Here is a 16422-nt window from a genome sequence, read left to right on the forward strand (position 1 = left end):
CCTGTCTGTCCGGATGGCGCCGGACCCACTCCACGGCCGGACAGCGGGCAGCGGCAACCGGCCCCCCTCCTGCTGGCCTGTTTCGCTCTCTGTCCCTTCCTCTTCCAGGTGCACAGACCAGGATGGGAACGGTAACCGCGACGCTGCAGAGTTCCTTGCTGCGCCAAGAGGGGTTTTCTCGGCGATCGCCCCTCCCCAAACAAGCCACTCCAGACACGTCCCATCCCCAAAAGGTGAAAATCTTGAAGCCCCCAATGGCCAAAAGCGGAATTGGCCTCTCACCTCGCCCAAGACTCTTCGAAAAGTGGTCGGCCCTGAATGCAACGCTTCCCTCTCTCTCATCACTCCACTCCATCTTCTGCCTCACACACCTCGCTCTCACCTTGCGCCCCTTCCCTGAGCTTCTTGCACGAGGGGAACGTCGACTGCCCGTCTGTGCGTACAGTCCCGAGGTTGCTGTCAACCAACCTGGAAGTCTTCCCGCAACAACCAACGGACGACACAAGACACCAGCAAGAGCACAATACTGAGCAGAGTCGCATGAGTTTTGTCACTAGCTTGAGGCTTCCCCATGGACCCCGGCCTGCGCTGCTTCCGCCATGTTTCCACTGGCCTTCCATTGCATGAATGGCAGGTTGGCATCGACGCACATGTCCTGCCATTCCTGAAACACTCGGGATAGCGCCCCGGTCATCCCTGCTGGATCTTTTCCTCATGTCGAGGTCAACAAAATGCTGTGCGTCTAGGAAATGTTCTGCAGCGTCACGCCGCCACACCATATCCCCTCGTCATTGACTGTTTTTTACGGGAGCACGATACATAGGTGCGAATTCTGAGGCAGGGCCAGCATCCCTCCCAATGGTAGGAGCAGCAACGCCAACTTCTCATGGATGGTTGTTGACATGAAGTCTGTTCGTCCTGTCAAGAGGGCGGGCAGACAAACTAACAAAAGACGGGACCAACGATAACCCCACGTTTCGGAGCCGGCATCCGCCGTTAGAATACCTTACTTCAGATATGATGCTACCGTCTGCCGGCGCTACCATCTTTCCGCCGACCTCGGGGTGACAGGACTACCCTGCAACGGGAAACAATTGACATCGTAAAACTTTGGGCTAGTACGTCCGGAGTATTGCCAGAAGCCGTTACAATCCAACAAAGACTCCGACTCGGCTAACCATCATCCGCGTCATCACTCGGGGCCGACTCCTACAGTCGTTGCTCAACATGCTCCGTAAATACCTATCCTCTTGGACCCCCTTCTGATGATCAAAGCTAGGGATCGCTCGTGTGCTCTCTCGGACGATGATCGCCTCCCGGATGTCGACATGCGGTCTTCCCGTCGATGAGTCTTTCATGACAAAGACACCGCCCTGGTCCCTACCTAGGTCTTGTCCCTTGAGGATGTTGAGCCGCATGCGCAGGGGGTGGCGGCGCCCCCTCCCCCATCGTCCGAACAATCTACACTACTATACGCTACCACGTACCGGTGTGGATTCGGCCACGAGGCATTGCCCTAGGATCGCTCGCAAGCCACGCGCAAGGTTGGTGTTTGATGACAACTTGGCACTTCCTGGCTCACACCCGGCTTGGCACCGCCTTTGGGGAAAGCTTCTAGATGTTCCAAATTTGTGCGCCTAAGACAGCCTTTCCAGGGGCTTCCCCTCACCAGCACCTTCATGCGCCTGCCTGTCAGAAGAGACAAAGGATCGACGTCGGTAACGCGGTTAGGGGATTTTCGAAGGACTAGCCGCACTGACACCATGCGAAGAAACCACAGGGCTTCTTTTCAGGAGGAGCGCTACTACTACACAGTAGTTTGCATCACCATGAATTCTTGCGCGATGGACATCGTCTGGAAACATTTGACAAGAGAGAAACAAAAAAAGGTCAATCCCGGACCGAAATGGTTTCCCAATCAGGATTGGGAGGACTCTCTGGGTAGCAGCAGAAAGGAGATGGTCGTCGGTCAAGCCGAATCGGCAAAACAAACGGCTTGTGCCGACCGACCGACGGCAAACCAAGGTGGATGAGTGTCGAGTATCCCGGGCAGCCGTTGTCTGTGCCTACTAGCCTTGTACTAAGTCGGAACTATCTGATGTATATCCGTTGTACATATGTGTGTGTACGGGTGCATACTAATAACACATACATACATCGTGGCGTGCGTGGGACCCCCGGCTCGACGGCTCCTCTGTCAACCGGCAGCCCGTGTGTCTTGTCCCGCTCCCGATCTGCAATAGCCCCCCGGTTGCGCGTCGATTCCGGCCCGTGACTGGGGCCATCTACCACTGCGGACATATTGCCCTTGTGTTTCTTGTTGATCAAAATTGTATGATTTGGAATTACGGCCGGCTGCCGTGCGACAGTGGTGTGTTTTTTCTGCGTCTCATTTTGTCTGACCATACAGTGTGCAACTCTGTCCGCTTCAACTTACATACACAGGACAGGCCAGGCCATTGAAGAATCAGCCTGGTTCTTGGTCGTCCGTCCAAGTCATTTGCCTAGGTATTCACTCTCTTTTACGTCTCACAACTAATGTCCCTGCTGGACATCAATGGATCAGAGATGGGTGGAGCTCAATACGGCGCGCTCAATAGAACCTGTAGCTCGCTGCACTGAACGTCTCACGTCTGCGAAGGACGAAGTGGGGGTCATGCTCAGTCTACTGCTGTGTAGAAAATGTGGTTCTTAGCTCCATTGTCTCAACAACGCTCTGGTGACGGTCTCCATGGTGATCATGACCGCCAGCCTTTGAGCCACAACACGTAGGACGGAATAAAAACCTCTTAGATCATGCCATATTCCGGGCTGGCTTCGATCTCCAACCGGAGGTAAAAAAGGCGGCCGCGCCGTCTATAGTAGTTAGGTACGTATCTGTCTCGGCGGGTTGACCGAGCGTTCTTAGGTACCTATTCAATATGGAAGCGTCACTTTAACAGCTAGTATTCTTCCACCGGCTACTCACATCGGCTTTCATGTCATAGGCTGGGGGTGATGGTTTGCCTACTAGTACTCCGTGGTATGTACCTACCTAAATCACCTACCTACCAACTAGCTGAGGAAGGGAGTAGTTAACTGCATTGTATCAATACTACCTGTGGTCTTTCTCCCACCGTTGTCGGGGCCCATTCCCGTCCACACACCACATACACAATAAACTTTTCCCCCAATGGTGGAAAAGTGTTGGGGGGAGGAAGAGGGGTGGTGGTCGTTGGAAATAGACCGATACTTACTCCGTAGACTTGAGAGAACCGGGTTATCGCCATGGTTGGTGCCGAGATCGTCCGGGATCGGCTGGCTGGCATATGGAGACATGGGAGACACGGAAGGGGGGCGGGCGGAGGGAGCCAAAGATTTGGTTTCCTTTTGTGTCATCAAGTTTTTTTTTTGCTTTTGTTCAGTCTCTCTATTACTAGTGTCAAAAGGCACATTCATATGGAGTGCCTACTGCATGTTGAGGGGTCCATATTCTTGAAAGGATACAATCGACTTGCCCTTCCGTAGGGTAGGGGGTTCATATCCCTCTCATCTTATGTTTTCCTCAGGTACACAGCAATACGTAAATACGGATTACCACCAATCTTGCTCGTCAATCAGTCACTTTATTCATGGCGATTAGACCCTGTGGATTAGTGAGGTACCCAACAGGAGGAACCCGAAGTGGTTGACATCCCCACAACCAACCGAGCCGTTGAGATGTGCTACTACTGTAGTACTGCTGCTGTTGACGCAGTTGATGCCGGTGAAGAAAAAAATCACAAGACGGGAATGAGGGAAGGAGGCCGACCGCCCGGCCCTACTCGGTACCATGATCGTCACGTCCATGGATCCTCGCCATCAGGGGAGGAGGGGTACGGTCGTGCGTGTGTGTGGTGGAGAAACCTGCTTGATTTGCGGCTCTCGAGTACCCAATGGCATCCAAAGTTTCCAGGACCGGACCGTGGCATGTCTGGCGCAGAAATAAAAAATACTTCAAGAGGCGAAAACTGGAGAATGAAGGGGAGAGAGAAAGAGACAAAGACCCAGCCGCCTGGTCTTGGGCTCGAATATGGAGGAGGTCGGCTGCCCGACAGCAACTACCGGGTAAGAAGCATTGGAGATCGGAGATTGCCATATTAATAATAGACACTGAAGGTTGGTTATCGGGGTTGTTAAGTTTACAGCCTCCCCATGTTTGTTCAATCTCGTTTCTTAGTTCTAGCCGCTGAATACGGTCTATGAGGATGTCTTAAGGGTATAGAGGTCAAGTTTATGGACCGAAATGTCTTGACCAAGGTGGAACTCTTTCCATTAGTGTCTCTCTGACCTTGCCCATGCTGTTTCTTTGGTACATCAACGCCCTTCTGGGGATGGTCGGCGGAGTGTCTGGGCTGGAAAGGGGAAAGGAGGCAAGGCAGCAAGTGTCGTACAAACGACGACACAGTGCATGGTTCCTGTCGAGGATTCTATAGGCAGGCATCTGGAAGTATGATGATCGTATTTCCCGCTGCTGTCGTCTTCCCTCTCCCTGAGTGGTGTATAATGAGTGGTGAATCAGTCACATGCTGCCTGGTCTCGTCTGGGATGGGGTCGGTCCTAGCCTGGCTTGACTAACTCGTCTGCTTGCATCTGGCGTGTCTGTGTGTGTGTGGTGGTGGGTCGAGAAGTGGACAACGTGGAAGGGGGGAGGGGGGTGGTGAGAGAATTTTGGGCAAATCATCATGGACTGGACGAGGGAACTTTTGACAGATGCTTGGGTTGGACAGAGAGTCCACGCCCATGCCCACGGCGCCAGAAGGAGAAAGAAACGAGCCGGGTAAGGATGAAGAGAGGGTGAGTATCCTCAAACTGCAACCCGAGAAGAGGAAGAAGGGGTATGTGGTTGGCTGAACACCATTTCACCACCCCTAACTGGTCATTGACTGACGTTAGGACCCGTGTTCCGTCCCAGATGATCTTGTTTCTGAGAAATCTGGGGTTGATGACTGGAGAGAAAGAGAGCCAGAGACACGGCCAGCTCCTCCTTTTCATCCAGATGACAACCGAAAGTCGACATTGTGCGGAACTTGTTAAAGTACCCACACCGGAAACCTCCATTGTGTCAAAACACAGTCCTCATGGGAAGATCCGGCTCTCCAAGATTGCGTGAAACAGATCTGTGTCGTTTTTCTTACTGGAAACCTCCAGCACTTGAGGACAGCGAGGACATGGCCAACTGTCCTGGCATAGAGCCGATGCCTGCAGACGACACCGTACTTCTGTGACAGCTCTACGAACCTCCGCTTGGACCTAGTGACGAGAGTCTGCTGAACTTGCTACCGAGCTCTTGTACTTGCTCGTCACACCCTTCCTGCAAAGGAACTGGGTGAAGGGGTTGGCATCGATACAATGAGCACCACCACAACCAGCCCGTGCTCACGAATCTGCCATCCCTTCCTCCTTCAACAGTTCACCCTATCCCGCGTCCGAGCGTCAGAGCATCGTGGCCATGTGAATGGATGGAGATGGGCCAGACAAGTCCTCGAGGAGAGGGGAAGACGATGATGCGGCGTCGACCTGCCCGTTCCGTCAGCAGATCGAGGTATAGTTCGCGTCGATTATGGGTGGGCTGGCCGCACAACGCGCAAGATCCATCCCACTTCGGACAGTCTGTATGTGTGTCAGTCAAGAGGGGGGCGCAAGAAACGCGGAATTGGTCCGGCCAAGAGTCATCATCTGGGTCGACAGAGCAGACGGTCCACCTTCACAGCCGAGTCCGAGGTGTCGCGCTTGCACATATGGTTGGCTTTGGGTACGTAAACGAGACAAGGAGATAAGATCGACTCAATATGGGATCAAAAGAATATGAGAGAAACACCATAGAGCCGTTTCCCACTAGCATCTCCTACATACCACGTCTCAATCAGGGCGTCAAAGCGGCCAGGTGGGAGGAGGCCTTCGCGGATCTGGGTCCGTCGATGGCCTTACGATGGCAAACTTTGTTTGGGTCTGTTTGATCACGCGCCCGCCCGTCAGCAGCACGATATACAGTCCTACGCCACCGAGGTTGTGGGGGTCTCGTTGACCCCGTGGAGGATAAGGTACGGGGCGGGAGGTTATCTGGTAGCTCCAGCCAGGCCCAGACCGCCGTCAAAACCGAGGAGGCGAGCCGATGAAGCCGAACGCTCGTCCCGAGCCGCGGTGATCACCAACTCGATACGTTTGTCCATGGGGTGGTCTTGGAGACGACATATCTCACACGGGTGAGGGGTTTCCTGTACACTTACCACAACATAGGTACGCCTCCCCAAGCCAACTCCTCGGTTCAGGTCCCCTCTGGACCGGCACCACACCATTGTTTCGGCATATCCAAGAGTATTTGTCAACAACAAAGTCCCACCTTTCGTTCTAACTCGACGTCCACCAAGGAGGCCATCGACCATGTCAACCGACAACATACCTCTCTCCCCGGCCAGACAAAACGAGCCGAGATCGATCCACATGGCTGCCACGAGACACGATCTACGGAGTACCGTCCGAGCACAGCAGAGCAAAGCACGGCACAGGACAGCTCGTGGGGATTTTCCTCGCTGACATGAGCGCCCGAGGATCCGAGAATCAGCACATCCATTCACCCCCTCTCCACACCGTTAGCAGTAGCAGCTCGCAAAAAAGGAGAATTTCCAGAATTCGACAGCGTAAGGGTTGATTCACAACATCGCATGTAAGGTGGTGATGATCGCCCGTCGATCGGGCACGCGTGAAGGCTGAGACGGGAAGTGCCAGATCGATGGTCGATCATTTTATACCTACCTAGCCGGCTTACCGAGGACATTGGATGAGTACCAACTAAGTAAGAGATGACCAGACATGTCTGGAGATCAAAAGATGTCACGGATCCAAGCCACCGGTTAACCGGATGTCACAGGTTGGGAGAGGTGTTCGTCAATCCATGTCATCCCATCTCAGGATCTTGACGATCATCCCTCCGTCTACCCATGATCCTCAAGACATACAATCACCCCTCCTACTCTTAACATCACAGTAAAAACAAACTGTAGAACAACTTTGGCCACAAACCGGGTTTGTATACACACTCCTTGTAGCAGATCTTCGGCACGTTAACCCACCTACGTTGGTTATCTCAACACCTAACCTAACCAGAATTGCTGTGTTGCTGTTGCTGCTGTGTTATCAGGAGCCGCGCGCCCAGACATGCTCGGCAAGGCGGTCCGAGGCATGATCGCCCTGCTTACTCAGCTGCTCGTGATGGGAATTTTTTGTGCCTCCCTACCTGACCGACGAGCCGAGCTCAACAACCATGATGATGTCAACTGTTTGATCCCGTCGCACTACTATTTGAGTTATTACCCGGCGTCTTGTGGAACCTCGCCAAGGAAAGCAAGTAGTAGGGAGGAGATGAGGCGAAACAGGTTCAGAACAAGAGATCTTCTCGATCCCATCCTGATTGTGTTCTGGTTCTATTAAGTGATCTCTGGTTCATGTCTGGATATAGACAGTTATACCGTTATGCTTGAAGTGTCATTAACACCTGGGTATAGTGACGACGAGCCCATGACTGAGCAAGGGAATCCCTATAGCTCAGCGTCTCGTTTTCATTCTCTCGTATCCCGGTTCATCCCAGCCCGAGAACCAGGTTTGCCTCAGACCAACATACAACCTGTCTTGTACATTTGTTTCCACGCTTTTTTCATGTGATGCTCGGTAAGCCCAAAGGGTATTGATTATTCATGTCGGGATCCTTGGACGGGATGCGATGCGACAGACAAGGGATCGACAAGTTCGAAACCGGTTCGCCCGGACGGACCAGGAGGGGTAGTAGATGTTGGTCTTGACATGCCGTAATCCGGATTCCGAGAGGATATGTCGGCAGTTGGCGAGGTGTTTATCTATAGTAGTACATTTTTCACAGATGGATGCCGACACGGGACAAGGGTTACCAACTGGCCTCTCCAAGACTCAGGGAGCTTGTCTCGGATCTATAGAGTTCATACCGCGAAGGCACACCCCCATAATCATAACAAAAATACCCAAGTGTTTTATGTTACCCCATCATCCATGTCAAACCCCATATATTCATTTTCCTTTTGAGAAAACATATCCTAGGTACTGAGATGGATGTACTGTCCTGTCTGTCTGCCTGTTTTGCGCCTGTCTTGACCAAACAGACCAACCAGAAGCCCGAGAAAGACAGCCAGCGGACCAAATAGCAAGAGTAGGTAATCTTGAGCAGTAGTAGCAATAGGACCCTTCCTCTTCTTCGTCTTCCAAAAACGCCATGTTGATGACACCAAAAAAAGTCAGAACCAAAGCATCCAAACATACAAGATTCATCCGGTCCAATCCGGGCATCCATCCATCCATCCATCCATCCGTCCATCCATCCGTCCATCCCTCCATCCAGTTTCCATTTCGGACTCCCCTCTCCCTGAATAATCATAACCCCCTAACCCCCACAGACCGCTGTGCGTCCCTCTTGAAGTAATAAAACAAAAAAAAGGCCCCCAAAGTGGAGGTCCTGTTGGCCAAAATTGTAGCCTCCAAAAATAAGGGTCTCAATTAACAGCATCGCTGCTGGTGAGACGGAAGAAAAGAAGCCAAAAAGAACAAAAAGAACAAGAAAAACAAGGTCTCGCGTAGCGCGTCCAAGTCTAGAGACACCTTCGCCGTCGAAAGGAAGTAAACAGTGGGTAGCATGACCATCACTGCCGTCATCAAAAAAGCCAGCAACGGCAGACAGAGGAAAGAAAGCAACAAGGATAGTGACGGCCCAGCTGAAACAGAGCAACGAAGAAAATGATAGCAGGGCCTCATCAAGAGGAGGACGGCCACAGCACGGCTCATGAATCCGCCAGCTTTGCAAAGTGCTTCGACCAAATCCACCCAACGGTGCCTTGCGGGTCATCTTGGTTCTTGGCCAGCCAGAGCTCACCCTTTTCCGCAATCACATCGAAGATCTAGTAGTTTTTGTCAGCACAAACACCTTTTCAACTAGATTTTCCCAACGCATCTAGTAAGTTCACTCACCTCTCCCGCCTGGTACGTCAGATACGGATACCCGGCCTCATGTTTGGTCGTTTCAATGTTGAACTCGAACAGCGACGCGGCCAGCCAGAGAACCCTGTACCGCGGAGCGTCGCCGCCACGGTCACGCGACGACGCCCGCGACGAGCGCGTGCCGTCTTCGGGACCGTCGGGCAGCGGAAGCGCCGAGTGGAACAGGCCCGACAGGCGGCGTGGCTGCTGGTCGATGCTGGTGGTGGACTGGTGCTGTGGCTGCTGTTGTTGGTATTGGCCAGCGAGGTAGCTCGAGCTGAAGGTCGAGCCCGAGTCGCGGCGGCTGAGTGGCGACGCGTAGCCGCTAATAGCCGCGGTCGACTCGGTGCTTTGGCGTGGCAGGCTGACTGAGTCGTAGCTGCGACCGGTGCTGGGCCGCATGTGCGGCGCCCGGGAGCCGATACCGGCGTCGGGGGCAGTCGACGTGATGGGCGAGGTGGCGGTGCTTGTGCTACCGCGGGCGGTATGGCTGTAGGTATTGTTAGAAGTGACGTTGGTGTTGATCCCGCTATAGAAATCGCGGTAGTAGTTGGCCGGACTCGGCAGGGCGCTGCTCGCGGGAGAGAGGCTGAACTGGCCGCTGTTGCGCTTGACAAAGTCAGGAGTCGGCAGGCTCGGGGCTTGGTCGCTGTTGATGGACAGGCCACGGCCGCGTGGTGGCACAATGTCGCTCGGACGGGGCCGGGACTTGGAAAACGTGGATGAGGAGTCATCCGTGGTGGATTGTGAAGTCCTGGTTTTCCCTTTCGGATTGAGGATGCTCAGGGCATGGAGGCGCTCCTCCTGCAGCGCAAACTCGCGCTGGAAGCCCGATACTATCTCGGCGACCTCAGGAATGTGAGTTTCCGAGAGAGGCGTCTTGACTTTCTCCTTCCAGATGGCGAACCAGGAGGCCTGGATGCAGATAAACTTGCCAAGGCAGATATTGCCGATGCGAGCCGTCAAAGCCGACAGCTTAGGAAGCTCCTTCTTGAGAGTGTCGTTGAGGGCTTCGTACTGCTCGACAAGCTCGACAAGTTGCTTGTCTATTTTCTTGCCGTTGGCTTTGAGTGCCATGTACCTCTCGTAGTCAAGTCGCCGCTTGGCGCGCTTCTTCATGGCAAGAGAGGGGTTGCTATAGCACCGGATGACCTGTTCAAATGGCTCAATGACGTGTTTCCGGACATCGGCGAGCTTCGCGGTGTCAGTAGCAGTCAAAACCGAGAGATATCAGAAGATAGGTGTTCTCACGTGTTTCTCCAAGGCGATCCTCTCAATTTCGCGCATCGAGATGTTGAACTGGACCCATTTGCTCTCAATGTGGGCATAGTCCCTGGACGGCTGCAAGCGCATGACGAGTTCCATGGATGACAGGTACTGCAGGAAGTCGTGAACGTAGGCCGCGATATTCCGCGTGTAGTACTCGACGTCGCGCAGGACTACCTGCAAACGAAGGTAGTCGTCCCCGAACTGCTGCTGCAGTTTCACGTACTCCTCGTCCTCGGCCGTCTTGGTGCCAGCGACCTGCAACTTGTCGACGCGCTTTCCAAAGGCGCGGGCCAGGCCGGCGCGCACATCCGACTCCTTGCGCTTCCTGTTGCTCACGATTTGGCCGACCAGTTCGAAATTCTTCTTTGTCCGGTTAATTTCGTCGATGGCCTCGATGACAGCGGTGCGGGCCTGGATGAGCGATTCGCGGTCTGGATGGTCCTCGGGTGTATACTTGAGCAAATGGGTGATGATGTCCGGGTACTTGGTGATGCGCTGCATGGGCTTGATGAGCAACGAGTCGAGATTCCATGCCGTGGTAAGCTCCTTGGCCACCTCGTTACACTCGTTCAGCCATAGCGCGACTGTCTTGTCCTCCTGGATCTGCAAGAGGCGTTTGGTCGAACTATCGCTGGAGCGGAGGTAGACCTCGTGAACCGCCTTGAGCTGGTCGATGTTTTTGGTGAAGACGGGTCCGATGGATGTCAGACGGTCGCGCTCATCAACGCGGTCGGGCCTGTTTGCAGAACTGGCTGAGTTCAGTGTTGTTGAGTCCGAATCCTTGGGTTCCTGGCCAGGAGGCGGTGTCCGCCTGCCCTTGGGCGTGTAGACAGTGGCGGCGCCCTCCTTGAACTCCGCAAGCAGGGCGGTATGGAAAGCGATGATCTCGTCCGTGTTGCGGAAGATGACCTTGATGGTCTTGCTATCGAGGTTGGGGCAAGCTTCTGCAGTGCCCTTGTAGATCTCCTCGACGACCGTCAAGTCCCGGATGAAGGTATCCTCGGTGTCGATGAGCTCACGAATAACCAACTGTCGCTGGCGAAGGCGTTTCAGCTCCTCCTGTTCCTTTTCGGTCAGTGGCGCCTGAGCCTCGGCGAGAGTCGTGCCGAGGGAGACCTGTGACGTCTCCTGGGTTTGCGGCGCAGATGGCGGCAGGGAGGTGGTGGACCCTGCAGCATCCCCCGTCGTGCCATCTTGGCTGTAAGCATAGCTCGCTGGTCGACTCTCGGCGAGATATCGAGCGCGGGAACCCCGATGGTTCTCGTTATCCACTGGCGCCAGGGGAGGCAGCGGGGGCTCTCGCGCGGGGGGCGAGGGGAGATCTTGAGGGACGGACTCTGAAGGAAGGCGCGATGAGCTGTCGTTCGGTTGCTCGGCGGGCATGGAGGACGGCAGAATGCCGGATTGATCCAAAGACGTCGAGTCAAGGCTATGGGTAGCGGGATCTCCTAGACTCGAGGCGCAGGTGCTGATATCGCCCGGTGAAGGAGTGGGGCGGAAGGGAGCGCTGTGGTCGTGGGTATCTGTTTCATGAGACTGTGGTGTAAAGGATGGGGCGCGATCTTCGCTTCCAATGGAGAAGTCGGTCCATGCAGAATGTTGGCTTAACCGATTCCCTGGGGAGAGGAGACCTGGCACCATGAGGCCTTGTGACGTGTCGGCAGCCGTGCGGTAATAGTCCGTTGATTTGAGTTGACCATCGGATGGCGTGTCAGTATCAGAAGCTGTGTATGAGGCATCACGGAGAGCAGCGGCCACGCTGTGGCCTAGCTGTGGTCCAAGGTAGAAGTCCTCGAGACGAGCCAAGTCAATCCCGTCCTCGGGTCCCGAGTCCTCGAAGCGGGCAACGGCACGGGAAGGAGATCCAGAGGCGATAATCTGAGGGGCGCTAGTCCCGGGAGAGTGCCGTGACGGAGAGTCGTCCTGGGGCCTGGTGGGACCAAGAGGATCCCTGTGTAACGGTTGGAAATCCCGGTTCCGGCCCAGGATCGTGACTGTAGTTTCATAATTATCAGAAAACTTGTACGGCCGGGGCACGTACTCGTCGTCATCCTCTTCGTGCTCGGGGCGGACGGAGGCGTGCTCGGTTCCCGGCTCGAAGGTGTCACGGGTGGGCGTGACGTCTGTCGTCGACGCTTGCGGCACAGCTATGGATGCGTCTAGAGATACCTTGACCGAGACGCTGCCGTCCTCTGAGCCATCATCAGCAAAAGGGTAGTGATACGAGGCCCTCTTGCGCGCGACGGAGACATCAGGTTGCTCAAACGACTGCTCCAGGCACTCCGAGTCTTGAGCAGTGACACACGAGCTTGGCGTCGTTGTCCTTGGGATATCGAGAATCATCCGGTCCTGCTGTATGGGAATATCGGTCTGAACCTCGGTGTCAAACTCGGTGACGCAGCTGACCTCAGAGACTGCCGACCGAGGGACCTCATCATGACCCGGGGAAAGCGAGTCATCTGGGAAGCCTCCTGGTATTGACAAGGTGAGAGGTTCGGCTTGCGCCTGGAGCTTATCCGCGGAGGCCGGCTGCCGCGGCACGGACAAGTCACGCGTCGACGCTGGCGGCTCTTCGATGCTGGGCACTGGAACCTTCTCTGAGGAGGTTTCTGATGGGCGAAGCTTGTCTCTCGTAGATTTCCTCGAGAGCGAGATGGGCGTCGAACTGGCTGAGGCGGCGGCCGCAGCCGCGGCAGCGGCAGCGGCCTCGGCTTCTTGCTTTGCCTTAGCAACGGCGGCCAGTTCCTTTTTCCTCCTCTCCGCGGCGGCCTGTCGTGCTTCCCTGGCTTGGCTCTCGCGGATGGACTTGCTGTAAGCGAGTTTGATGGTCTCGCGACGCTGTGCGAAGTCGATGGGGCCGACTGACACCTTGCGTCTCCGACTTTGGGTTTGTTCCTCCGTCCTAGGGGTGGAGCGCTGCGACGTCCGCGAGGGGGAGACTCCGCGGTCTGCGGCGCGCATCCGAGACGCGGCGGTTGTGGCTGTGGAAACCGACTGGCGAGGGCGTGAACTCCGGAGACCTGGGGAGCTCTTGGGTGGGGGGACGGAGACGTAGGCGTTGAGTCGGCTGCTCGGAGGGGTGGATATTGAGGCTGGCGGAGCCTTGCGGGTCGAGCCAGAGGCATGACCCGACGATGATGAAGATTTCACCTGGCCTGAAGGGGTCTTGGAGCGAGACGAGGACGAGGCGAGTTGGCGGGTAGACTTCGCACCCGCTGTGGAGTGCTGCATTGTGGACGGAGAACTGGAGCGTGTAGATGCAGGACTGGCACGACCCGAGACATTGTGGTTTGGCCTACGAGCGAGTCGCGGCAGGCGGGAGGATGTTGGCGAGGTTGGTGAAGTTGGTGACAATGGCGAGTCAACATCCCGCTTCGTTGGGTCGTAGTCAGGGCGGGTCAAGGTCAACTTGGTTCCAGCAAGATCGCTGTGGGCTCTGGAATGCAAGTTCCGGGGAAGTCTCGATGTGTGGTTGCTGTTCTGGGATTCCGAGGTGTGTTCGGTTCCTGGCAGCGCGGCACGATACCAGTCGGTGGGCGACGTAGGCTCGACGTCGGGATCTGAGAGGCTCCTTGTAAGTGGTCGCACAGGATTGTGGATGTTGGACTCGGAGGTCCTCCTCGGACGGGCGAGTTCAATGCCGAATCCTGGTGTGACAGAATCGCTCTGCTCCGGGAGGATCTCACCAAACAACAGGCCCGTTTGGCGCGGAGCAACCGGGGGGACGGTTCTGACGGGCAGAGGACCGGTTGAGCCAGAGGTGCGGGGACGGGCAATGCGGCTGGCGAACGATTGCGAACTTGCCGCAGGGGGATCCAGGGTGGGACTCTTGGTTCGCTGAGCACTCCTTGTGGCCGAGGATCTGGAAGTGGTCGAGTCTCTCCCTGTGTCGCGTGCCGCAGCTACCTTGTTGCTCGTTGTGGAATGCAAAGTCCCGCTGCCGCTGGAGCTTGACGGTGGCAATCTGCTGACCGGACTCGCGGACGCGTCTCGGGTTGAGGATCGGGTTGAGGATCTGGAAAGAGTCTTTCGGGTGGTGGCCGTATTTGGTGGTTGGGAAGCTGGCTGGTCAAACTTCTTTTTCAAATCCTTGACACTTGTTGTCGAGTCGCCGGATACCGATCGTGTGCCCGAGCTTCCTAGCCGTGTGGTCGGGGGAGTTGAAGATCCGCGCTGGCCGGGACGGAGAGCGGTGCGGTGAGATGGCCGGAGTGAGGGATGCTTCGGGGTTGTCCCATTGCTGTTGGAGCGCAAGGACGGTGCCTGTCGAGAGGAGGAGGTAGGAGGATTGGCGCTATCGCCGCTCGCTTTCCTCCGAGGGCCAGCACCGGGGCTGGCGGCGGCGACGGCCATGGGATCGTTTACGGGCGCGGCTGGGTCATTGGTGGTCGTAGTCGGGCCCGAGGTCGAGGTCGAGGGGAGCTGGGCTGGGGATTGAAAACTGCGGTAGAAGTCGGCTGGGTCGGAGACGTCGACGTCGTTATTGTCGGGAGTGTCCTGGGGAGAGGTGAAGGAGTGCAGGCTGCCGAAATACTGCTGCTGCTGGGCAACGAGGGGCGAGAGCGGCGACTGGAGGTGGTCGAGGAAGGCCCCCGAGGCCGGCGGAGCAGGCTCGTCGGCGAGACTGCCATGGTCCATGGTGGTGTTAGGGATCTTGTCCCTCTTTCTCGTCCCATAACTTGTTGGTTGCGTTCCAAAGACAGAATGCACATCAGCCCATCACCGGTGTTCCATTGCCGCAGTTATTTTTGCTGTTGCTTTTTCCCTTTGGACTTTCTCGGGGGTGGGGAGCGGATCGGGGTGTGACGACCGGGATCGACACGATGTCGAGAGGAATCGTGTACTCGGTATCGAGTGGCAGCAATGGTCCGCCGACGATGGCACGAGACACCTGGGGAAGCGGGTAGGCAGACGGTACTAGGCAAGGCTTCACTTGTTGGTGGTTGGCTTGGAGATTCGTGACGAGGTGACTGAGGCAGCGCAGACCGGGCTTGGATAGGCTTGGGATACGGAGTACGGGGGCGGATAAGTGAGGTCCAGTGCAATGGAAGTGGTTTGGTTTGATTTTGGAGGGTTCCAGGTTTGATGCGCTGGCCTCCACTGGCACCGGATTGGCTGGGTTGGAGATTTGGGCGCTGGACTGCGGAGGAAGGCCCGACTGGGACTGGGCTGGGGGAAGAACGGCAGGCACCTCGCAGCAACCGACGGGAGGGGAGGGTGGAGGGAAGCTGGGGGGGAAGGGGAGACCCAGCCCAATCCAGGGCCTGGAAGCCAAGAATCATGGGAAGCATGGGAATGGAGGGGGACCCACAGCGATTGCGACCGGGACTGCGACAGCGACAGCGACTGCGACTGCGGCTGCGACTTCCATCCACTAGGTGCCATCTAGGGCGACAGAGCCGGGCAGGTGAGGCGGATGGAGGCTCTTTCCAGGTTTCGACACGGCGCCGGAGATGCAGGCAGAAGTGGGACATCCGATCCAGGACAGCGGAGAGAGAAGGAGTGAAGGGAGTGAAGATGCATCATCCAACAAGAAATCCCGATGGACGATCCAAATGGATTGGACGCAGCTTTTCCACCTAGCTACTAGGTTCCAGTCCCCGCTTCACCCCGGCTTTTGACGTGAACCAGAGACCGCCAACGACCTCGAAGAATGAACCTTGAAAAGTCCCGCGCACCAGTCATTGCGCTGGGCATTGTGCATCTTGCTTGCATCTTGGCCGGTTTGTTGGGATTCTAGGTACCCGGTGCAACCTGCCCGAGAATCAGTGGATTGCTGGTGCTTAGTTGAGCTGTCTGGGCTGGTGGATGGACGGAGAAATGGAGGATGAACACACGGATAGGTCGGTAATTAGATCATGAACTGATGGACTCGAAGTGCCTGACTGATGGGGTTTCTCATCACCTTAGTCCATCCCGTCTCATCTTTGTTGGTGCCCGCTCTCCCGGTTCCGTCCCGGCTTCCGTCCCTCCTAGCGGCCGTCGAGCAGTCAGACCAGATAACAACCAGCTGGATGCTGATTCCTCCAACCCGAGTCAATTCAGGCGACTGTCCAGACAAGGGGACCTGGCCGGTCTCTGGCCTCCAACCTCTGACCTGCAGCATCCCACTTCGTGACAAGATGTATTGCTGCA

The 16422-nt window shown here is 55.9% G+C and overlaps 2 protein-coding genes across 2 annotated transcripts; one reads left to right on the forward strand and one right to left on the reverse strand.

Annotated features, from left to right (window-relative positions):
• Positions 1–4761: 4761 nt before the first annotated feature.
• VTJ04DRAFT_972 (uncharacterized protein) lies at positions 4762–5476 on the forward strand (the record flags this gene model as incomplete). Its single annotated transcript, XM_069368298.1, has 2 exons — positions 4762–4856; positions 5431–5476. 2 exons carry the CDS (start codon positions 4762–4764, stop codon positions 5474–5476), a joined length of 141 nt encoding a protein of 46 aa, XP_069223581.1.
• Positions 5477–8822: 3346 nt separating this feature from the next.
• Positions 8823–14925, reverse strand: VTJ04DRAFT_973 (uncharacterized protein; the record flags this gene model as incomplete). The annotated part of the gene is made up of 3 exons (XM_069368309.1): positions 8823–8939; positions 9010–10212; positions 10270–14925. The coding sequence occupies 3 exons, from the start codon at positions 14923–14925 to the stop codon at positions 8823–8825; spliced, it is 5976 nt and encodes a 1991-aa protein (XP_069223582.1).
• Positions 14926–16422: the final 1497 nt, after the last annotated feature.

This window comes from Mycothermus thermophilus, assembly GCF_041956435.1.
Source record: "Mycothermus thermophilus strain CBS 625.91 unplaced genomic scaffold VTJ04scaffold_1, whole genome shotgun sequence".
In the NCBI taxonomy this organism is placed as follows: domain Eukaryota; kingdom Fungi; phylum Ascomycota; class Sordariomycetes; order Sordariales; family Chaetomiaceae; genus Mycothermus; species Mycothermus thermophilus.